We start from the raw sequence: 24,711 nt of genomic DNA on the forward strand, positions 1-24,711 counted from the left end.
AGGTGAGTCTCTGTCCCTCCGTGGGGCCTTGGCCCCTTCCTGCTGCCCAGATCCCTCGAACCACGCCATGGGTTGAGCCTCCTCATGAAGCACCATCTGCCTGGACTACCAGAGGGGCCTGCAGGAGGAACTGCCCCTGGTCCATCCAGGAAAAGCCACTGGAGTGACCATAAGCAGAGGGGGAAAGAGGCGAGACTGGGCCACCCACAAATTCATCCCAGGTGGAGCAAGACTCCGTGCAAATGCATCGCTCGGGTGGGCCTGGCTCAGCACTGACCACCCCCATTAACAGGCTGAGGGGTGGTCATCGGCTGCCAGCCCAAAAGCTGGAAGCAACAGGAACTACCCTCAATTAAAAGTCTGTTAACCACATACTAAAAACATAATGAAGAGATAAATATATAACTTTGGTAACTTAAGAATCTGTATTTGTTCTAAGGAAATAAGTTACGGAAAGCAAAAAAGTAGGAAAATTGGTTTAGTGGGCCTGTGGTAAACCCATTTAACTTTCTTTCAAGAAACTTCCTATGGTTTTAAATGCACTTTTTAAAAAGCAATGAGAATATTAAGGAGGGTTGACTGACATTTATCAGATAATCTGAGAGTTTAAACTAGTCACAACAAGTTCCACCTCTGAATAAAATTAGGTCACAAAGGAACAGGAAACAGAAGCCCATTTGTAATTCCATCATTTTGAAACAGAGGCAGGCATTTTTTGTTTTCGTGTAGTCAGTTTTGTCGAAAGTAAGACCTAGGAACCTAAACACGAAGGATTCTTGGCTTTGTTGATGATATACCTAATTTTGTCAAAGCACTTTTATAAAAACCTTTCACTGTCCCTTCCTGGCTCATGAGCTTATGTGGCAAGTAATTACTGATTACAGAAATATGCTGTGACCTTTGTCACAGTGCTCTAAGGACTAATGACTAAAAATCCACAATCACACAGTGAGCACTCACTCCACTTAATCAGCACATGTCCCATAACATCAAGCCTCACGTCTCATAAATCAACATTACTAGCCCTCTAACAACTACTATCATATTCAAACCCTGTGCATTAGCTTAACATCAGGTGACCACAACTGCTTTGACCAGATGAGTTTTTTAAATTAAATGCTTTTTAAATAATTTCCTTTCATCCTCTTTGGAATGTAATAAGCCCATTGATGAACAGATGTCTCCTTTCCAAAGGATGCTCCATGCAGCCAGCATTGATGTTACTCAACAATAAAGTGGATGCGACTTCCGTTAGGCTCAGAAATACCTGTATCAACTGGTAAAATATCATACACATTGGTAAAGAGGGAGGCCTCCTTAGAGAAACAAGTCAGGAGGGGGTATCTGGGCTTTTTTTTTTTTTTTTAATAGTCCTTAACTGCATGTTAATATACTCTTAAAATCTGTGTCCAAAATTTGAAGACACTGCATTTGAGGCCTTGAAATTCACTTTGCCTTCGTTCATTCTCCGCTGTCAGGGCCGGGTGTATGCAAAATGGTGTTTATATTCAGTCCAGAGGCTCACTGAAATGGACTGAACTTCAAAGTACTATGAATTTGAAAGTCAGACACAGGAGAAAGGATTGCTGATAGAACCCTCCTACGACGTGTCCAGAGTTGCCCAGCCTGCAGCAAAAATCAACTTGAGTGTGTTAAACACAAAATCCAAGGGAGCTCAGGACACAGGCAGCAACTCCCCCACGCCCTATCTCCTTTGGCACCCCGGCCGGCAGCCCACTGCGGAGGCTGCTCCTGCTGGACACACACAAGCCAGTGCCTCTTCCTCCTGCCAAACTGCTCGAGAGTCCGCCTCGCCCCCCCTTCTAATGCTCTAACCCCCCCTTCTTGCCAATGTTCTTGTCAGTGCATTTCCCGTGAGGTCGGCTCTCCTACACTCAGCAGACAAGAGGCTGTTTTCCAGACTTTACGGGCAGTTTACAGTGCTGATGGTGCTGATAAAATGAGACAGGGGAAGAACTCCTAGGGGGAAACATCACTGGAATGCGTGCAATGGAGAAGACAGAACCAGAAAGGCTGCGGCCTGAGTGAAGTAAATGACAGAACCTGCTGACACCGCGCTGACGACCTCAGGGGACCAACGCAGGGACCCAAACCAGCCCCGCGAGCGAGGACGGTTAGCACCCTGATTTCACGGACGGAGAAACTGATACTCAGATTAAGTGAGTTACTCCTGGTCACGTGGAAAGCAAGTAGCAGAACCGGCATTTGAACGAGGCAGGTCTGTCAGCTCCCTGAGCAGCCTCCTGACAACTGATTACCTGTCTGACCCCCTCTCCCCACCCCGATCGGAAAGCTCCAGGGGGGCAGCAGCACCCCCCATGGTGTCGCAGGTGCCTGGAAGCCCTCGATGTTCGCTGAACAAATGGCACAGTGAGAGAGGGGTAAAGTGATGCTGGTCGCTGGTAAGCATGGACGGTTGCGCTTGTATTTCTAAGAGTTGTCTGGATTTTGCTTTGCAAGCTTCTTTCTTATAGGTTTATGGCTAATGCAGAGGAATGAGATTTTGAAGAACAAAAAATGTGCTGGATGGTGGAAATACCTAGCAAGTTACTCTCTATGACCTTCCTCGAATGGACTAGGGGTTACTCTACCTTCTTCCAGGCCTCTCATAGTGTCTTCAAACCCTGCAGTAGGCCCAGCAGAGGTGGGGCAACCCTATCCCCTCCCCGAGGCAGGGCCTCTCCAGTCAGTCCCAGGTCGCCAGAACACAGGTGGGCACGGCTGCTGTGTTCACCAACAGCCCTGAACTGCAGGGAACACACACCCACCCTCTCAATGTGCTCGGCAAGCAGCTTGCTGGTGGCTGAAATCCAACCTCCCCTCTAGAGAAAGTCTGTTGAAGCTTCTAGCACTTGGCTTTAGAGGTTGGGGGATACCAACCTCTCCTCCCCTCCACAGAGAGGGAGGAGAACAGCCTCCTAAACAAAGAACCATCTCAAGATCCACCCCACCCACCCCCCGGCTTTTCCTCATATAAATCCCAGAGGCTGACTGTAGCAGTTCTGGGGTTGGGGAGGTGGAGAGGGGGTTAGAAAACATCACTGACCCAAAAGACTGACATTATCTTATTTAATTCCTAATCCAATCCTAAAGGAATATTAACTAAGGTCCTACTGTCCTCGTTAAATGAATTAAAAAACAGAAAGATTATTGTTATCTAACATTTTTAAGACTTGGGTGACATAAGATAGATGATTCTGTTACTTGAAGTACCTTGTTTAAAAGTGGAGAGAGGAGGCGAGACTGATGATGGATCATGTCCTTCTATAAATTCTAAAGTACAGTATAGTCATTTGGGTCAACGTTAGATGAATCGCATAAGGCCATCCCAAACACCATCACATTACATATCAGGACTGAGCGGTGGGCAAGGGGACACGCAAGGAGTGAAGTCTCCTTTCTATGCAAACAGAATCCATCTCCTGAGCCACCAGTGGCCTCAGTCTGAACTAGACTCCAGAACCCACTGCCCAGTGCCAGGCCTGCTGCAGTCTCATTAAATGCCCACCTCACTTGAGTTTACCCAATTGGACCATGAGAACAAGTCTACCGATACTTCGGTCTAGGTTGAGAGCCTTAAAAGAAATGACCATAAAAACTAAAGTTATTTTCCATTTGACTGCCTATCAAAAAGCTAAGAATTCATTTACTTCACCTGGGGAGTAAGTGCTCCCAATGAAACCTAACACCAACCAGTACGGATGCCTAGTGGAAAGGGATTATATTTATGGTTTATCCAAAATGACTGGTTCTCCACTATTTTCCAGAAAAAGAATGAACTTCAGGTAATGATGGGTCATGGATAGCCTTAAACTTATGAGAGGCTTTATACTTATGAAAGGGCTGTGGTCCAGTAGACTACATATCTACTCCCTGAGACTCAGAGCACACTTATGCATAAAAATAATGTTACACATGGCTGGGTAACCAGGCCAGCCCGGAGGAGCCCCAAATGCAACTCTCCTGGACTGGCAGCACCCCTGAATCTAGCCAGCAGGGAACACTTCTACCCATAAATGCACCCAGAAGTCCAAGCCAGGCAGCAAGCAGAGACTCCCCACATCCACAAGGAAGCAGGGGTGCTTCTCCCCAAAAGTTAGTGCTTTCCAAAACCCCTTCACCAGAGCAGCAGGAGGACTCAGATAAAAACACAGGTAGAGCCTGGCTGGTGATGCTCACTGGTTGAGCATTGACCCATGTACCAAGAGCTCACTGGTTCAATTCCTGGTCAGGACACATGCCTAGGTTTCGGGCTCTGTCCCAAGTAGGGGGCGTGCAGGAGGCAGCCCGTCATTGTTTCTATCTCTCTCTCCCTCTCTGTCTAAAAATCAATAAAAACATTTTTTTTTTTTAAATGGGTGGAGGGGATGCAGGGAGGAAATGGGGATGGGGGTGCCTAAGTGCTAATCATTAGGTGGCTCTGCTAAATGAATCTCTCTGGTCATGACACCCAACTGCCAGTCAGGACAAAGCAATGATCTTTAATGACACAAAATGCTGATTAAAAAATATAAAAGATATTCCCTTTCTAGCTTTCAAAAATTAGAATGATTCTAATAAACAGTTAAGAGATCTTAGAGACATGTCTGTAGTTATCAGAAGTTGGTCCAAAGCCAAAATAATAAAAAATTGAGAAATATCATTTTAATATGCAAAAGTGAAAAGTTTATCATAAAAATGACATTAAGAATATCATTTCTCATAAAATTTGCCTTTCTAGGTGATACAATTCAAGATGAAAATTTCTAAACTCATTTTCTACAACTTTCATGAGCAGGATATACTTACAGGCTGCACTGGTTTAGTCTGTAAAATTTGTGCCTCGCAACACAGAGCCTCCACACATATTTTGCTGTTTCCATGTCTTCCTGGCAAACAAAATATGCATAAAATAAATGAAAGCACATTTACAACTTAATATAGAGTTCATTTGAGGACAAGACGTAATTGGGTAACATGTCAAGTCACTTTTAACACACTGGGATTCTTTCATTTTCTAATACCATGTCTTCATAGGGATGCCATGGTTAGGATTTAAATTATGAAGACAAAAAAAAAATCTATTCTTAACAGTGTGATTCTTGTATTAAACAGCTTCAAAATGACAGAAATTTAAAAATTATGAAAATATCAATTTTCATTTGGACAAATCGATAACTCAAAGACATTTTAAACAAAACATTTGACTCAGTGACTCAATACTGCCTTTGTCAAGGGAGCCAAAGCAAATAACTATGAAATAATCTTTCTACAGAGCCATTCACTTATCAGTGGAAATTAAGATATTAGTGCTCACTTTCTCCCCTATTTAGTCCCTTAAATTTAACTTAAAGACCATCATGATCAGATAGTATTTATCCAAGGACTCATTCATTCAACAATATTTACTAAGCAACTACTTTTGCCAAATGTACTAATATGACAAAACTACTATGGTGCAAAATGTTATAAAATTTTACGTTTTATTAAACTGTAAAATATTATAATTTTAATATCACCCCCTCCCCCCAAACATATGCACAGAAATGCTAACTTGTTAACTTTCAGGAAAAACATTCCAAGCGATTCCTGATGTTCACTCACAGTTTGAAACTGGATGGTCTCCTCTTTACTTGCCAGCTCTAATGCAAAGAAGGACTTATTGTGGGACATGTTAGCAATATCATGCCACCTAAGGAAAAATAAACAGAAAACGGCAAGGTGAGTGCTCACGTTTACTCCAGGAGATAGAACATATGATTTCCCTTCTTGAGCTTGATGCATAAATTAATATTTGTTAACTATTTTAGAAAGGAAATGGTTGTTCTGACCCGTTAGCATGCATTTTTCTAATTGAAGTGATAACACCTAGTTGCAAAAAGCGAGATGCATGTATACTAAAAAAGGCCAAAGAGTATTTCACATTGTAAAATCTATATACCCTTATTTGCCAGATTAGTTGGATCAAAGATCCCTATTTCGGCTGGTTGCCAATGCCTCCTTTCTTCATTCAACAAACACCTTAGAGGGCACGCATTATAACGGGGCCAGAAATCGTGTTAGACCTCAGGGACACTAAGATGAGGCACAGTGAGGCATCTCCTCTAGCAGGGGCGCAGCTGGAGGGTGGCGGGGAGAGAGAGAACACAGAAGCATGCAAGCACCATTAGTGTCGCCGACGGGTAAGGAAAGACGAAGGGGGAGGAGGGGCCTGGGAAGCTTCCAGGTGAGGGTGATTCAAAGCCAGGCATCCGGAGCGTGACCGGGTCTATTCTGGGGTGTTCGCCAGCATTCAGGATCCCACCTTGCACCGCCTAACTGCATTTTACCATAGTTACATTTTACATACTGATGTTTGATTTCATTAATAACTGCATAATTTTATGAAAGGGAAAGGGGATCTGGAAGCAAAGATGTTACCACTTTTTATCCCTCTACTTTGTCATCAACAGATGACAGAATCAAATAGGAAGGATCTCAGTAACACTGGAAATATTTCTATGAAATGACACTTCAGATTTTCTAGATTATGAATTTTAAGGAACAAAAAGGGCCCTGGCCAGTGTGGCTCTGTTGGTTGAGAGTTGTCCCAGGCACCAAAAGGTCGCCAGTTCCATTCCCAGTCCAGGCACAGGCCTGGGTCCCAGGCTTGATCCCAGGTAGGGGGCGTGCAGGAGGCAGCCGATCAATGACTGTCTCTCTCCCCCTCTCCCTTCCTCTCTAAAATCAATAAAAACATATTTTCTTTTTAAAAATGAATAAAAAGGGATTGAATGACATGGTCCAATTTACTACCTTTACGATATAAACTGGAACACAGAATACTGAAAAGGAAATTTAAGTCACCTGCAATTTCATAGCTCAGAGTCAGCCACTATTAGCACATTGCTAGACAGCCTTTTTGTATTTCTTACTATATACATTCTAAGATTTCCACAAATGAATAGTATCACTTTTTTATATTCAGGAAAAAAATCGACATTACAAAACATCACTGAAATTTGCTTAGATGTTGGTATTTTAGGAGTTTTTGGTACATTAACTAGAGTCAGAGAAAGCCCTAGATTTTCCACATGAAATAGCCCTAGAAACCAGAGCTCAAATGAAAAATTCACATCAAAACAAAGGACGCCTCCGCATGGGAAGAAAAGGGGAGCATCGTTAAGCATTCCCTACGTCGACCACATTATAAGCACTACTTTCTGAACATCTGGTTTTGAAGAAAGCGGCTTACTTAAAAGAACCACTGGGTGGTATTTTATTCTAGGAAGGGCATATTTCCATTTCTTAATGAAACCCTGGGAGAGACTTACGAGCAATATAACTAGCATAGGGACTAAAAAGTAGCACCACAGGAGCCACAGAAAATGCACAGAAAGATGTAAGAGAGATACCGAAATATCACAGGAGGCCTCCCATTCTTGTGTTTCACAAAGATTCCTTCCAGACACGCTCCGATGGAGATGTCAGTGCCTTGGCTGTCCTGAAAGGAAGAAGAGACACTCAGGCAGCAGGTGCAAAGGACTACAACTACACCTCCTCACTCCCTAAACCTGTTTCCCAAATATGAAACGTTCAGAAGACTCATGGGATAGCCGTTCTGAAGGGGAAAAGTCTGAAAGTTATGAATGCATCACCTTGTAGATATGTGTGAATACAGGAAGAGATGGACCCCTTAAGGAGCTCTCTTTCAAGAACATTCAAAGAACAAACTGCAAAACTACATAATATTGGCCATAGGACCTCATTTTTACATGTCCAGAAGCCTGCACGTCTTCAGCCTTTGCACAGCAGGGCGTCCCGGGCTTCCCCACTATCCTCTGGGAATCACTGAGGCTAATTTTGGAGAGCCCCAGCCTGTGCATCCTACGTACCTTCGCAGGGTAGCTCTCTTCTCCATAGCCTTCCATTCTCTCCACCTCCTGCATGTACAGCATTTCAGCATCAGGAGCCGTGAGCCCTCTGCAACCCAAAAGATGCTAGTGAGATTAACCACAAAACTAGAAACAAACAAAAACAGAAAAAAAGCTTCTCTAAAATACTACATATGAATTTGGCATAACATTATAAACATTTCAAGTTTCTAAGCATCTGTAATCGGTTAGGCCAATCCACCAATATTTACTGAAAACTGGCCACATGCAGAGCACTGTGCTGCACAGAGGGTTAGTTGTGGAAGATCTCATCCCTGTACTTCAGGCAGGCAAGGGGAACACACGGAATAAGGGGAGCCCCGAAACGTCTTCAGTAAAAGCTAGGATTCTTCCTAAACTGTGGAGTGACTGCTTACTATCCAAACTATCAGGCAATACGAAGCGTCATGTGCTAAGTGCCAAATGATGAATGTGCAGGAAATAAGAGTGAGGAGGGTGGAAATCCTTTTTAGCTCTGGCAACAGAATTACAAGGATGGGTAGGAAGGTGGTGTGGGTAAAAAAAGTACTCAGCTGCGTGGAAACTTGGCTTCCAGCCTCATCTTCTGCTGCTCCCCATATCCACAGGGCACCCCACACCTCAGCCATCCCAAACTCTGCCATTTCTTTGCTCCCTCATGCCTCTAACGTACACACTAATCTCTGTTCCTGGTGTACCTGTCACTCACCTGTGCACTTGGTCAAGCCCCCGTATCCTTCAAGACTTGGCCTACATATCCATCACTCCTTCTCTGTCACCTGCTGTGATCCCCCTGAGTCTAAGACACCTCGGCTCTACGCAGACCCACCACATTCTGGGCACATTTTCCCCGCTGCTCCCGTATTTCATTTTTAGCATTATCATTGCTACCACAGTGGGTTGTCCTGCCTACCCCTTAGACTGCAAGGCAGGAAATACACTCCCTGATGGCAGGGGGCTGTTCCATTCATCTCTGTGCCGCTGCATCCAGCACTGTGCCTCATAGAAAGTAAGAGTCACGAACTATCTTTAGAAGAGATGCACAAATGAATGAATGGAAGTAACAAAAGACAGGCAACGTGTGCCCGAGGGATGCACTATGCTGAGAAAACATGGTTCCCCTGGGACAGCAGGAGGTGAAGCTGGAAAGGCAGGATTTAACCCATTTAGAGGAGGCCTTTAATCCCAGGAGCAATGAACTCAGGCTAGTGAGATGCAAGAACAGATTCAGAAGCATTTGAGGAGAGTGGGGGGAGACAAGAGGAAAGTGGTATTTTCGGGAGATTAACCCTTTGTGAGCAATTGTATGGATTTGAGTGAGGAGAGACTAAATGCAAAAGGTTATTTTTAATGGGAAGGGATGAACAACAGGTTATAATTAAACAGACCTGGGTTCCAATCCCACCTCTACCACATGTAACTTTGGGCAAGTTTAGTTTTTTTTGAGCTTGGCTCCCCCAATCTGTAAGGAGATAATAACATTTACCTTAAAGGGTGGTTATAAGAATTTAATGATACATCAACTAGTTGAACTGTGTGGTGTTCGGTTTGGAATGAGACCCAGCATTCTCTGGAGAGGATTTTTCTTACGGAAAACACGTACAATTCACGGTCAAAGAAAGTCATTCTCTACCCAGGACGGCAGGTCAGGGCAATAGGGCAATAAGCACCATTGCTCAGCACAGCTCCCCCGGAGGACAGAGATACAGCTTCCAAAGGTGCACAAGGAGGAAAAACCCGGTACCTGACCTAGACGGTTCGGCTCAGTGTTTAGAGCGTCACCCACGGACTAAAGGGTCCCGGGCTGGATTCCAGTCCAGGGCACGTACCTCGGCTGCAGGCTCGATCCCTGGCCCCAGTGGGGGCAGGGGCGGAAGGCAACCAATCAATGTCTTTCTCTCTCACTTCAGTGTTTCTCTCCCTCTCTCCCCCGTTCCACTCTCTCTGAAAAGCCATGGAAAAAATATCCTCGGGTGAAGACTGAAAAGCAAAACAAACAAAACAAAACCCTGTACTTGCTGCATCACAAAAGAAAGCAAGTCTCTCCAAACTGGAATTGGCCTACACAAGATGAGGTTAGCACCCAACCTTTAATACATGGGGTGGAGAACAGGCACCCTTCAAGGACGGGCTGCTTTCAACGCCCTCGGCTTCCTCACTGACACAACGCGGGTGACGGTGAGTTAACACGGGCGCGTGCCTGGATCAGCGCGCGGCCCAGCGCGAGCGCTGTGGGAGGCCGGCGCCTCACAGCAGCGGTCCTGAGTTCCAGAGTTAACCGTGCAGACGCAGATGCAGATTTCAGGCTCGAACAGGCACTGGTTCTATACCATTTCCATGCCTTATTTTCTCAGTGTTACCTGTATTTCTGATGCAGTAAGGCCACCTTTTGCGTTGCTTCTTCCAATACTTTTTCATCTTGTAGCCAGCCCTGAAGAAAACACACTGCTGAAAGTATGTAAACAAGCCACCCAGGTTTCTCAGGCAGCATCGCTGCTGTTGACTCTACCCAACTCTCATCACCATCAGTAGGGCTGGTATGAACTTGAGGGAGCCTTGCTTAAGCGCGTAATCATGATCTTTCTAAGGAATTATGCGGCTTCTGCTCAGGAGCCAAACACTTGCCCTGCCTTCTCAACGCATCCCAGAGAAAGTTTCCACTGAGTTCTTTCAGGCTGGTAACATCCACTGACCAGTTTCGAGCCCAGCACCGCAGTGACACCTGTGCATTCCCAGCTGGCTGTGCAGATGCTCAGAAGAGCGTCCCTCCCTCAGCTGTCCCAGGGCACAGCTTTCCTGCCAAGTCTACCAGCAGTGACTATAACAAAGTAGAAGGCAGTGTCTTTTTCTCATCTACTTTTTAAATTTCTGATGAGAAGCCAAATTTATTTCAACATAATTTTGTGAGGTTTCGAGCCTTCGGTTAAAAACAAAACCTTCTCCGTGGTTCCGCAGAAGCAGGGAATGAATCCCCCTTTCAGATTCATGTCCAAACATGAAACAAATGTCTGTGGCTCCGGCCCGGTGACTGCAGACCCTTCCGTTTCTGTGGCTTTACCACGACCAGGAAAAGTGTAACAGGAAAAGCACTTATACTTGAGTTGCCCAGAAGAGGGGAATGACTTTTTAACACTATTCCTGGACTTAATTTCAAGGAGAATTAAGGGTATGGAAATAAACTGTTTATAAAAAGGCCCAACATTACAAGGAGTCTTACTTACCACAGGGAATAAGGCATATTTCTGAAGGAAGTCCTGGGATTCATACTGATCAAAGTCACCAAAATCAGCTATACAGAATGACAAATAGTCACATGTCAATTACATTTAATTTGTATAGCAACACATGCATACCTAAATTCGATATGCAGTATACAGAAGGTATGCTCATGATTCAGAAGTGAAATCTGCCTTACAGCTATAAAGTACATGTTTTAGAAAGTGTAGGTTTAACAAATATCTTTCTTAAAGCATTAGTCAGGTAGATTCATGTGTCTTGGCTTAGAAAAATGTCTATCAGTAAAGTGAAAAAATAAATTACGAACTTTACATGATCTCATTTTTATAATAAAAAAACAAACAAAACTACCCTATAATCATGTACGCTTACTTATGCACAGAAAAACGTCAGGAAGAAATCAAAGTGTTCATAGTAGATGTCACCTCTAGAGAGTGGAATCAGATCATCTGAGTATGTTACAGCAAGTTGCACTTGTTCAGAAATTTTTAATTGTTAAAAATAAATTGAGCGTTCGGCAAAAAGTTTATGAAAAACTAACTCTTAAAGCCAAAGATGACATTTAAGAAGATTCAAAGGAATATGGTTCCACGTGTGTCAGGCATTTGTCTATCTAAAAATGATAAGTGTCTCCATGCCTGTTAATATCTAAAGGAATTTTATTAATAATTCTTCTGATTAAATTTCAATTCCCACCCTAGCCTGTGTGGTTCAGTTGGTTGGGTGTCTTCCCATACACCAAAAGGTTGCTGGTTGATTCCTGGTCAGGGCACATGCCCAGGTTTGGGGCTGGATCCCCAGTAGAGGGTGTGCAGGAGGCAGCCGATGTGTGTTCTGCTCTCATATCGATGTTTCTCTCTCTTTCTCCCTCTCCCTTCCTCCCTCTCTAAAAATGAATTTTTTAAAATCTTAAAAAAAAGTTCAATTCCCCAGATTAAATGCCAGCTATCATTTGAAATAATGCCCCATCATAAGTCTTTCCAAAGTACATATATCCATGTTAATAGATTGCGTATGTGAAAAAATGACAGAATTAGACAATTCGAAAAAATACTTGAGAAATGTATAACTTTATCTATTATGACTGAACTTGCTCTATAATCCAGGAACAATGTTTAAGAAACCGAACAAACGATGTATGCCTAAAGTATAAGTGACCATAACCTCATCAACCTCACTGTCTGGCTGATCTTCCTTCCTAAAATATTAGCTAGCAGCAGATCAAGTCCTTGAACTAGAGAAATACATAGCATGTTAAATGCTGTGTGTGTGTGTGTGTGTGTGTGTTTTCTCAATTTTTGGTCTGTTTCTCTGTTGACATGATAACATGCTTATCCTTTCAGAAGTCTCACTTTATTGAAGCAATCCAAATTCATTTCCTTTGCCACAAGGAAACTCCTTAGATAACAGAATAATATTTTACTAACATATTAGCACTACTACAGAAAGTCAGTAACTTTAGGAATGCCTTGCTGTTTTTGTTATAACACAGTTTTAATCTGAAAGATCTGTCACATTATCAATTGTCATTATTTACCTTGAACAGCTAAGCCTGCTAGCTGGATTGCTTGTTCTAATGTACAAGGAATGTTTCCTTCCAAGATATCTTTCTTCAGCTGCAGATAATACTGATACCTACAAAAAATGTCAATTTAAAAAAGTCAATATCAACATTACCTCCAATCGAGACAATGCATTTTACCATACTTTATTAGAGGAGCATAAACTAGTCAAATAAAACTTTATCCCAAGATAGTTTCAAAGAAAGACAAGAACATGCTTGGCCATATCTATACCTACACACTTACACACCTACACACACAATGTAATCAATTTATGAGAGACAGGAGGGGAGAGGGAGAGAGACATCGATGTGAGAATCACTTATCCTTAACTGTGGCTATTTCAAAGCTATAACCATGTAGAAGGCAACTGGTCATCTGCCTTATGCCCCATAAGACAGTCCCCACATATTCTTCTTGTTAGTTGGAGAAATAGACTCAATGGCCCATCTTTAAAAACTCCGACTAGTAACTTGGTAGCATTAGACTTTGCTTCCTCTGGTGGAAGGTCCCTAGCCCTGGAAAACAAAGCCCAGGGGAAAATGGTTCCTGATATTTCAGACCAGGCTTATATGAAAATATTTTTGGATGAAATCTCAAAAAGAATAGCTGCTAAATGCTTTCTTAATATTCTTGTAAAATGATTTACTTATTTTTACACTTTGGTTATGTGAAAACCATAACCAATGGTTACCAGGCCCAAGCTTTAGTCAAGCAGATCTAGGTTAAATTCCAGCTCTCCAAGTTAGCATTCTGCATGAATCTGAGCAAGTCATACATGACCTATGGGTTTAAACTCTCACCATCAAAATGAGGATACTGTCATCCCTTCACAAGGTTGAACAGATTCGAGAAATATAAAGTTTTTAGCACAATACTAGAACATAGTTGGCACCCAATAAACCGTAACTATTATCATTATTATCAGCACTCATCTACTTTAAGCCAGTCCCCAGCATTTCATCTGCTATCACTTCTCATTTTGCTCAAGCTCCATGGTGAAGATTTATCCTGCCTTCCGCTGACTTATTCACTGAACAGGTGATCACTAGGGCCTATGATGCAATTGCCTCAAAAATGTATTTTTACAGTTTTGTTTTGTATAAAAATCAGGATCCAAAGAAGGCCCACAGATTACATTAGACTGTTATTTCTAAAGTTCTCTTAATTTAAAAAAAGGTGGCTCCTCTTTATTTTCATGTTACTTATAGAAAAAATGATGTGATTTGTCATGTAGAATTTTCCACATTCTCAATTTGTCTGGTTGTACTCTCGTGGGGTCAATTTAGTATGTTCATCTATTCTCCAATTTTCCCTGTGAACTGGCTGTTAGATGGAGACAGTGTTGTCTAATAGAACCTCTGCAGAGGTGACAATGGTACATATCTGTGCTGTCCCGGAGGGTAGCCATCAGCCACATGTGGCTACTGAGTACTTACAATGTGGCGGGTGTGACTGAGGGGCCGGGAAAGGCCCCTTAAAGGAACGTGACGTAGCTGAGAGTAGAACCAGGTTTACGCTTCTGCTACCTGGACTGTGAATGCGATCGCTACACCATCTCCAGGATTCTTCGACTGTGAGGTTACCCAGTGAATGGAAAGGACATGCTGCGAAGGGTGGAACAGTAAGAGCGAGCAAGGGCCCTTGCAGACTTGGTGGAGCTATCACATAAGCTCTGCTTGGCTGCCCTCCGGAGAAGCTAGGGGTACTTAGGGGTTTTGTTACATACAGTCACACTTAATCCTCACTGATGCCACCTCTCTCTCTCAGGTTCTTCCGCACCTAGTTAACGGGTCATCCTGCTGGCTGAGCCCACCAGGCCTGCTCTCTCAGCCCTCCCGCAGCCGAGGCTTTGGTTCAGGTCCGCGTCCTACACTGACGCCAGATCACGGCGCGTCCGTTCCTAGCCCGTCTCCTGCCTGTAGTGTTGCCACCTCCAACCGACCTTCTGTGATGGCTGATCTTTGTGAAAAGCAAATTTCACCCGTCCTGTTAGACATCCCGTCCTGGTAAAATTCAAAACTGTCTTTCCTCATTGTACCATGACTTTATGACTAGAACACTCCTATTTTTCAAATCTCCTCTCCCCTGTTTCGGTATATCTGAAATTCCCTAAAAACATCAGTCCTCCGACTTGGCACAAGCTATTCCCTCTGATTTGAAAGTTTCTTCTAAAGTCAACTGAAAAGTCAACTTCTTTGCCTTCCTGTTCATGTTCCCCAACCTCCCCCCCTAGGAATCCAATGCTTTAATTAAGCATGTATTATCATAATATACCATACGTGTTTATTTACATGGACTGTCAGCTTCGGACTGTGAGTAACTCCTCCAGGGCAGGATTAAAGCCGGTTCACTTGTATATCTTCCTCCCACAGTAACCATTATATCCTTACATCATACCATATCATACCTTCAGTAAATGCTTACATGAACGAGTCAACATGATCAGCTGCTTTTTTCCTCCCGGCTTCTCCTTCTCTTTCATATTTATTTTATCTCTCAGATCTGTTTTATAGTCAGTGCCTATTTATCCCTACTACCTAATTCTTGCTTCTTTGGTTTTCCATCTTCCTCCAATAATTAACTGGCAAACTCAGTACTTAAAAAGAACATTGCACAAACACGAGGCAGTACCAGGTCCTTACTATCTGCGGGCACTGTGTTAGATACTGTGCGAAAGGTAAAGCTAAAGAAAACATGGGTTTAAAATCTTTAAAAAAATGATAAGATATGTACACAAATAACTATAATGAAAGGCTGTGGCAACTGCCATCTTGTCACAAGTATAAGCAAATTCTAGAACAGTCTGGAGAAGGCAAAGCTCATTCCAGCCTGGGGGTTACAGAAGCTTCACGGAGGAGGTGCCTTTTGAACAAAAATTCAGAAGATTCCAGTACATAAATATGACAGAAAGATCTGGGACTCAAAGATCAAAAGGCATGAGGCAGTTCAGGGCAGTGGGAGTGGTCCGGCTTGACTCAAAAGTTATGTTCAACATGTTAAAAAGGTAAGCTGGTGGTTGGTTTGAGAACTTTGACAGGCAGGCTCAAGAACCCAAATTTCATTCCTTGATTTTTGGTTTTGTGTGTCTTCAAGGAAAGGAAAAGAATATTTAGTTCCTCCATCCCACTCCTCAGTATGATCTTCCCGTTCTGCCTCTGCCCCTGCCCCTTTTCAGTGCACTTATTAGCCAACATTTTCGGGCCTTCACCCCTCCCACCTCCCCTGCTCCCCCTCCCACTGCAGTCAGAGGACAGGAATCCTGCTGCACAATTTCTTGAAGAAGGAAGACAGATTATGTGACTCATCTTTTTTTTAATTTCCTCTCCCGTTTCATTGTTAGGAAGGTCAGAAATAAATCAACAAAAGCATTAAAGGTGACATAAGTACAGGGAGAGTTCACAGTCGGGGAGACGCGTCTTCCCCCTGAATCACTCCTTTGTGCCTGGTGAAACCATAACTCACGCACCACCCAGTGAGGCCTCTGACACACCGCATACCAGAGCATACCAGAGCCTCCGCGTAACACTGCAGCTGAGAAAGTGGGGCGGGAGGGCAAAGTTCACGCTTACCTCCCGACTGCAAGCTTGGTTTCACTTTTTCAGTCCCACTAGATCATTTCCTGAAAACACACAGCCTGGAGTTTCTCACCTGGTGATCTCCTGCTGCAGCTGTGACACCGAAGGTACATAAAACACGACTCCGAAGTAGACGGTGGGTTCCAGGGCGTATTTGTCCAGCTGCTTCTTCAGGGGCTTTTCCAAGTCCACCCACCGGCGCTGATGCTGCTTGTTGTAGTACCAGAGGCTGAAGTAAGTGACCTGGAAAGAGGGAAGGTCACTGAAGGAGGCAGGGATGTGCACAAGGGTTTCTATACTCTAATTGCTCTAATCCATGACCTGGGACCAAGTGACAGCAGTCTCCTATTGCTTCGCTTCTCAGAAAGGGACAATAGCAAAACCTGAAGGGGAAAAAAAAGAGTCAAGACCTATCTATATCTAGATACTTGTATTTAGGGAGAAAAAGAGGCGAAAAGTCAACTACTCGTGCAAACTATTTCTTAAACTTTGCACACAAAAAATGCCTTCATGGCCTAGATATCAGAATGTAGAGGGTGCTATGAAATTTTCCATACAGTTTTTAAAAAAAAACATATACTAAAAGAAATGTTTAGTTTTTAAATTATTGAAATACTAAATTGATTAGAATTAATATTTTATAATAAACATAACTGGGGTCCTACCTAGTAGAATTCTGAATAGACAGTGTTCATCTAACCTTTCACTACTCTCAGTTTTGGCTTCTATAAATAAATAAGTTCATGTAAATACTGTAAATTCTAGTAATACTAATGCAATTGCAAAACTGCAATTTTGCCTCCAAAAGTTCATTGGATACAAACTTAGAGCAACTATAATGCCATGGAGGTAAATTCTCTCTCTCTAATTCCCTCTCTCTCTCTCTCTCACACACACACACACGAAAGAAAAGTGATACCTAAAGCAGTAAAATAACTTAAGTGTATTACTCAGAGGTTTTTAAAAAATGCCCAGGCATTTAGATCTCACTTGCTGTGTAATGAATCTGTTCAGGTAAATCAATACTAGCACTGGGCTTGTTCAACCTGAAAGGGCATTAATGTACTTAAGGACTGAAATGACAGCCTTGGGTCACTGCTAATATTTACCTCTTTCCAATCAATTTACAGTCAAGGTAACTGCAAAAATCACTGCTTTGTTCTAACAGCGACACAATTAAACAGAACTTTACACGATGATGAAAATATTCTACATCTGCGCTCTCCAATGCAGCAGCCACTAGCCAGGCTAATGAGCACTCGGGATGGAGGCTAGTGCAGATGAGGAACTGAATTTTTAATGTTATTTAAATATTTTGTGCAGAAGGTACTTTTTAAAATTTTATTTTTCAAGAGCGTTTAAGAAAACCCATAGCTAACATCATACTCAACAGTGAAAGACCGAAAGCTTTCTCCCTAAGATCAGGAACAAGACAAGCATGCCTATGTTCACCACTGCTATTCTTCACTGTATGGGAAATTCTAACCAGGCAAATACATGAAATAAAGGCATCCAGACTGGAAAGGAAGAAGTAAAACTGTCTCTACACACAGAAGACATGATCCTGTATATTTTTAAAAATCCCAAAGGTTCCCTCACCAAAACAAAACTACTAGAGCTAATAAATTCAGCAAAATTGCAGGGTATGAGATCAACATGCAAAAATCAGTATGGATTCTGTAAACCAGGAATGAAGAATTCAAAAAGAAAATTAAGAAAACAGTTCTATTTATAATAGCACCCAAAAGTATAAACATCTAGAAATAAATTTAACCAAGGAGGTGAAAATGCTTCAATACTGAACAATACAAAACATTGCTGAAAGAAATTAAATGGAAAGGCATACCATATACATGGATTGAGCACTTAATGTTGCTAAGAAAGCAAGGCTACCCAAAGGGATCTACAGATTCAAATGCAATCCCTATCAAAATTCCAACAGCTGTTTTTACAGAAATGGAAAAGCCGATTCTCTAATGCATATGGAATTGCAAGAGGCCCTGAAGAGCCAAAACGATATTGAAAAAGAACAAAGTTGGAGGACTCACACTTTCTGATTTTAAAACTTACTACAAAGCTACCTTAATTAAAATAGTAAGGTAGTGGTATAAGGAGAGCCATAGAGACCAATGTTATAGAATGGAGTCCAGAAATGAAGCCACACATCTATGTCAACTGTTAGGCAAGAATGCCAAAATCATTCAGTGGAGAAATAACAGTCTCTTCAACAAATTGTTCTAGAACAACTGAAGTTAGGCCCCTACACTTCACACCATATATATGTAATTCAAGCTGGATCAACAACCTAAATATAAAAACTATAAACTCTTTAGAAGAAAACATAAGTCTTCACGACCTTGAAATGGATTCTTAGATATGACACCAAAAGCTTGCACAACAAAGGAAAAACGGATACATTTCATTTCATAAAAATTAAAAACCATGTGCATCAAAGGACCAAATCAAGAAAGTAAAAAGGCAAACTATACAGACTGGGGGAAAATATCTGCAAATCATATTCTAGTATCTAGAATATATAAAGAACTCTTATAAAACAACAAAAGGAAAACTCAATTTTAAAAAGGGCAAAGGACTTGAATATTTACCCAAGGAACATATACAAATGGCCAACAAGCACATAACACATGCTTCACATCATTAGTCATTCGGCAAATGCAACTCAGAACCACAGTGAGATACCACTCCACACACATTAGGATGTGAAGAAATTGAAACCCTTGTACATTGTCAGTGGGAATGTGAAATGGTTTGGCCACAGTGGAAAACAGTTTGGGGGTTCCTCAAAAGTTAAACATATAATCATCATATGAACCAGCAATTCTACTCCTAGATATATACCCAAAAGAACTGAAAACAGGTACTCAAATACACATATTAGCATGCTCATAGCAGCACTATTTGTAAGAGCCAGAGATGGAAACAACTCAAATGTCCATTAGTAAATGAGAGGTTCAACAGATTGTGGAATACACGTACAATGGAATATTATTCAGCCATAAAAAAGCAGCACTGATACATACCACAATGTCAATGATTTGCAAAAAACATTATACTAAGAGAAAGAAGTCAGGTACAAAAGGTCACATATTGTATGATTTCATTCAAACAAAAGATCCAGTATAGATTTATCCTGAGCAACAGAAAGTAGACCGATGGTTGAGGGGTGAGGGGGTTGGGAGGAATGGGGAGTAACTGCTTAACTGGTACAAGCCTTCCATTTAGGGTAATGAAAATGTTTTGAAACTAGATAGAGGTGTTGTGAACATACTAAATCACTGCATAGTTTACTTTAAAATCGTTAATTTTTTGTTATGTGAATTTCATCTCAAAAAAAGATTTTTTTTAAAGATCAGAAACACTCACAATTAAAATCAAGTACAGAATTTTAAAGCTTTCCTTTTAAATGTTTAAATAGGTCAAATTCAGTTTGTTGTTAAACAGTCTAAGGAAAAAGATGAGCCAGAAATAGACGAGCCTAGCCATGAGTGAACTGTATTTTCTGCTTCCTAATATCTATACTTAAGTCTTCCTTTATTTAGTTAGGATACACCAGGAAATTTTTTTTTAATACAAAAACCTTAGTACAGACAGGCTCCCTTTGTGCCTTAAATTTTGACTCTTACCAGTCATTATTTTGTCTAGGATAGTTTCCCAGAATCACGTGTCTTCTCTTCCTTGAATCCAAATCTTCTGGGTTAGGCATGCCCTGTACTGTTTATGGGCTTGGTTTAATTGTAGTAAAAATTTTCCCATGAACCAGCCTTTAATTACTGGCTTTCAGACGATGCCTCCCACCACTCCTCTAACTTTCCGGTAATCTTCCCTAATAAGAGTCCACGTGGCTTCTTTTTCTCCACAGCTTTGTCTACTATCACTCATGACCAAATCAAGCTGACTAGACCTGTGGGAAACTCATGCCAACAGAAGCCTCTAAATAACCGAATCTTCTAGCATCCTCTAGAACAATTCTCAACTATCATTCAACAGATTTTTGCGGAACTTCTTCATAGTGAGATACTTTTACATTCACCATTTCTTTCCTATTTTGTTCTGAACAAACATGTTAGCAGCTTTACTAAAACTATTCGATGATTTCTTCATTTTTGCTTAAAATTTTACTAGCTCCTCTCCTAAAATTGTACAGAAAACTGTGCCTGCTACGTAAGCTACAGGAAAAACAGAAGTTACGCAGTTATAAAACTCGGCTTCTTTACAGACACAATAGGGTTGGTTTACTTTAAACGAACCAACATTTACTCAGAGAACAAAGTGATTTGGTAACTAAGCTTTCTGTGCAGAGGATAAGATAGTTACAAATTTTTGAGCTTGAGTCAAAGGTGTGTCCCAAATCACAGTTGTCTAAAGAGATACCAATTATTGTAAGCAGGTCCAAATCCTGCCAGAATGTAAACCCTTTCCTAAACCCCAAGTCATTTCTTGTCTAATTATTTCAAGTCTTTTTAGTTGTACTATTTTTAAGGCAGAGCAGAAGGACACACAAATTAGCTGGAGGGTTTTTTAAGCCACTGATGCACTGAGTTTGATAAAACTTAATCCCATATAAAATTGCAACTACAATTTTATCCTGGTGCTTTTCTTAGACTAGGCAGAAGCCAGAAGATATTTCGTCAGGAACGAGATGAGAGGAGATAGCACTAGATAAAGCCTATCCCAGGCAGAGATCATCTAACAAGGGTAGTTAACAAGTATTAACCTAATTCAAGCCCAGAGCTTACCTCTACACTGAGTCTGCCATAAATAATGAAGCACTGTACCTCTTCCTTTCGACAGATACATGGTGGTCGCCTTGCCTCAAAGCTGACAATAGTTTTTCCTTTTCTGTTTAATTTCAATCCATTTTCTTGTGTCCTTGGTCAGAGAGTATATTATCTGTTTTATAGTCAAGGTGATAATTAATATACAATATCACTAATCCCTAGCGCATATGAGGACTCAAGAACGTAACAATGAAAAGTGAATCTTCATCTTCTAATTATACTGAAACTTTTATTGAACTGAATCACAAGTAACTGATGTCCCCAAATAACCAGATTTTGTTGCCGTTGTAACATTCCATTTCCAGGAAAAAAAAAGTCAAACGATAAGTGAACTTCAGGGATTTATTAAAAGAAAGTCCAAGGCATAAACTAGAATCACTACCTATATAGACGGCTGCTCATATCTTTTCTATTCACTAGCCTGAACAGTAAGATGCTATGAAGAACACAATGATCCCAAAACACAGTAAGAACATTCTTCAAAAAATATATATTATGTTGTACTTCCTAAGAAAAATAGGCTGCTGTCTTAGGAAGATTCATCTATTCATTCAATGAATTCTGACTGAACACCTACTATGTGTCAAATGCTGGCAGGGACACAACATTGAAGGAAAAAACACAATTCCTGCCCATGTGTAGCTTACATTCAGTAGGGAAAGAAAGACAAGCAAAATATATGGGAGGCCAAATACTAGTAAGTGCTACACAGAAAGACATTCAATTATAAAGTTAAAACAATACTGACATGCCCAGCTGGTGTGGCTCAGAGGTTGAGCGTCGACCTAGGATCCAGGCAGTTGCAGTTCGATTCCCGGTCAGGGCACGTGCCCGGGTTGTGGCTCAATCCCCAGTCGGGGGCGTGCAGGAGGCAGCCGATCAATGACTTTCCCATCATTGATGTTTCTCTCTCTCTCTCTCTGTCTCTCCCTTCCTCTCTCTGAAATCAATAAAGACATATTTTTAAAAAAAACAAAAAACTGACATGTTTTTAAAGGCTAAGCTAGGATTAAATGGAAAATGTTAGCATATACATTTTACTACCCAAAAACAATAGAAATAACCCAGATGTTACTGCACAGTTTCAATACCAAGGCTGGCGTGCCCTGACTTGTACTACCACATAGAAGGTCGTTTTCTTTAGGACCCACGGGACTGAGGGTGAACCAAGCCTCCCGTCCTTGAAGCATTTTAGCATCCAGTTTGTTGTATTACAGGGCCATTTCTTACATCCCATTCCAACAAATGAATCAGGTTTCTCTTTATTCAAATCTTCTGAACTTGGGCCTTTGGGTGATTAGCTAATTCATAAATGTCTACATTTTAGGGCAATGGATAAATAGCAACTGTTCTCTTTTTATTGATAAGAGAGTGAAAAGATAACCTTGGTCTAATTTGGCCTATACTCCAGTTTTTACGTTTCAATTAATTCACAGGAAAAAATTTTTTTCATGTTTTCTTGAACTCGAGTCTTGGTTCTTCTTTCCATCTTGTCCTACCATAGATGTTGAGTAGTGTAAGCAGTATTTTTAGAAGTCATAACTGCACAATGTAAAAATAAAGGGTTAAACTGAATATATTTAGAAATAGCTGCTTATTTTTCACTTGTCGGGTTAAAATTACAGCTGTTTCATGTGCCTCAGAAGTGGTTAAGATGTGGAAACCATGGATGGCCATAAAGAGATAAAGGGAATTAGAAAGAGGATTTTGGACCTATAAATGAATATGGCCCTTAACTCATTTTAAGAAAGAATCTAGTCAAAGTTAATTTCTATTGCCTGAAAGAGTATTATCCAACATATTTTCCACTGCCCTAAAAAATACAGTCGCTTCACTGTTCTTAAATTAGTATTGCTATGAAAGATCCGAGGATTATAAAATCAAGTAAATTACTTTTGAGGTTAAAATGCTAAACGGACACACATGAAGAAACTCCTAGACTTCTGTTACCAAAAACTATGCCGTTTTCTTCATTAATCAAAGTTTGCAAATCATGGTTTCACCATAGGTGAAATAACTCTCTTCCCCACATATTTACAAGGTGGTTTTCTAGTTATAGCAAATACACAATCGTTCCAAGAAAACAGTAAAATTGTTTCCTTTTCTAATGTAAAAAAAAGCTATTATTCCCTTTTTATTAATGATATAAAGTTCCATTTAACAAAGGGCACACTCACGGTTTTAATGGATTTCCTTTTAAACTATGTTCCTCACTGAGAACCAAGGCATGGAGGGTAATAACTCAGAAACACTCAATATTTTTTAATTGTTTAAGTACCATAATACCAGTTACATTTTATTCCAAGAAGTGCTATTTAAAAATACATAAGACTAGGCATTTTCATTATATTTAAAAGTCGAATAGGATGGACTGGCATAAGTATATATGTACTATCAAGGATAATAGGAATTACCCACTATTCATTATCCTATAACCAATTACCCTCTATTCAAGGAATATAATGATAAAAGTCTTACTGAAATTTCTAGAAAAAAAAAAAAAGACAATAAAGGTTAAATGATCAAATCATGACCTGCAAAAGAGAAATTGAAAGTGGGACAATTTATAGCGGCCTTGTTCTCACGCCAGTAATTCACAGGTGGTAGCACGGGAACACTCTGGTGGTGTCGCCTGCTGTGGCAGGTGGAAGTGCGCCTGTGTGCACAGCAGCTAAATCCAAGTGATCCAGCTCCGTCAGGAAAGGCAGCAAGAACTGCAACAGCTCACTGGTTCTCCCGGGTTTTCCTGTTTGGACGCACACTGTGGCTCTGGAAGGCCCCAAGTTCATCCAACAGCAGTGCAACCAGATATTGCTTTGGAAAATCTCTCAGAAGGGAACTCTCTAGGGGTGAATTCTGTCAGCCTGATGCTTTGACTTTGCCAGGGAACAAGCTCACAAAAGGCCTCCCATCAACCAGCTCTGCCCCAGCACACCTGGCATTCCCAACGGTGTCTTGCTGGCTAATTACGATTCATGTTCCCTCTCACACTTATCTTTCTTAGCCTGATGTGACCTTAAAAACATTTTAAGCAAGATAATAAATTGTACTAATTAAAATACGTGATAACAAATATCTCAAGAGTACTTAAAACAATCGTCACCAGCCCTAGCTGATTTTGCTCAGTGGTTAGAGCACTGGCCTGTGGACTGAAGGGTCCCAGGTTCGATTCCAGCCAAGGGCACATACCTCGGTTGCAGGCTTGATCCCTGGCCCCAGTTGGGGCACATGTAGGAGGCAACCAATCAATGTGTCTCTCACATCGATGCCTCTTTCTCTCTTTCTCTCTCTCTCTCTCCCTCCCCCCCTCCCCCTTCCACTCTCTGAAAAGCAATGGAAAAAATATCCTCAGGTGAGGATTAGAAAACACACACAAAGACACAATCTCCATCAGATTTGGGAGGCTGCAATGTACCAGGCTGTCTTTAAGGGAACCACCTCCATGGCAGGACACCTGTCACTCACCCCAGGCTATGTAATGGGAAGAAAGATGCCCCATCAAGGAACCAGAAGAACTACTCCAGTTGTTGTTCTTGCCATGTAACCATGAGTAAGTTATTTAACACCTCTGAGTCTCAGTTTACTCATCTGTAAAACAGAGATGAATAGAACATTGCCTCACTCATAGGATTGCTGAGGATAA

At 41.4% G+C, this 24,711-nt stretch overlaps 1 protein-coding gene across 1 annotated transcript in view; it reads right to left on the bottom strand.

The window, feature by feature from the left end:
- Window positions 1–24,711, bottom strand: part of PTPN21 (protein tyrosine phosphatase non-receptor type 21) — a 57,309-nt gene that overhangs the window by 18,652 nt on the left and 13,946 nt on the right. The window contains exons 3-10 of the mRNA XM_081139144.1: window positions 16,343–16,512; window positions 12,667–12,764; window positions 11,114–11,181; window positions 10,253–10,323; window positions 7,875–7,962; window positions 7,395–7,483; window positions 5,605–5,692; window positions 4,810–4,889 (exon numbers count right to left, since the gene is read on the bottom strand). Of these exons, the coding sequence (XP_080995270.1) occupies window positions 4,810–4,889; window positions 5,605–5,692; window positions 7,395–7,483; window positions 7,875–7,962; window positions 10,253–10,323; window positions 11,114–11,181; window positions 12,667–12,764; window positions 16,343–16,512 (752 nt within the window). The remainder of the gene's footprint in view (window positions 1–4,809; window positions 4,890–5,604; window positions 5,693–7,394; window positions 7,484–7,874; window positions 7,963–10,252; window positions 10,324–11,113; window positions 11,182–12,666; window positions 12,765–16,342; window positions 16,513–24,711) is intronic.

This window comes from Miniopterus schreibersii, assembly GCF_964146895.1.
Source record: "Miniopterus schreibersii genome assembly, chromosome: 1".
Taxonomy (NCBI): domain Eukaryota; kingdom Metazoa; phylum Chordata; class Mammalia; order Chiroptera; family Miniopteridae; genus Miniopterus; species Miniopterus schreibersii.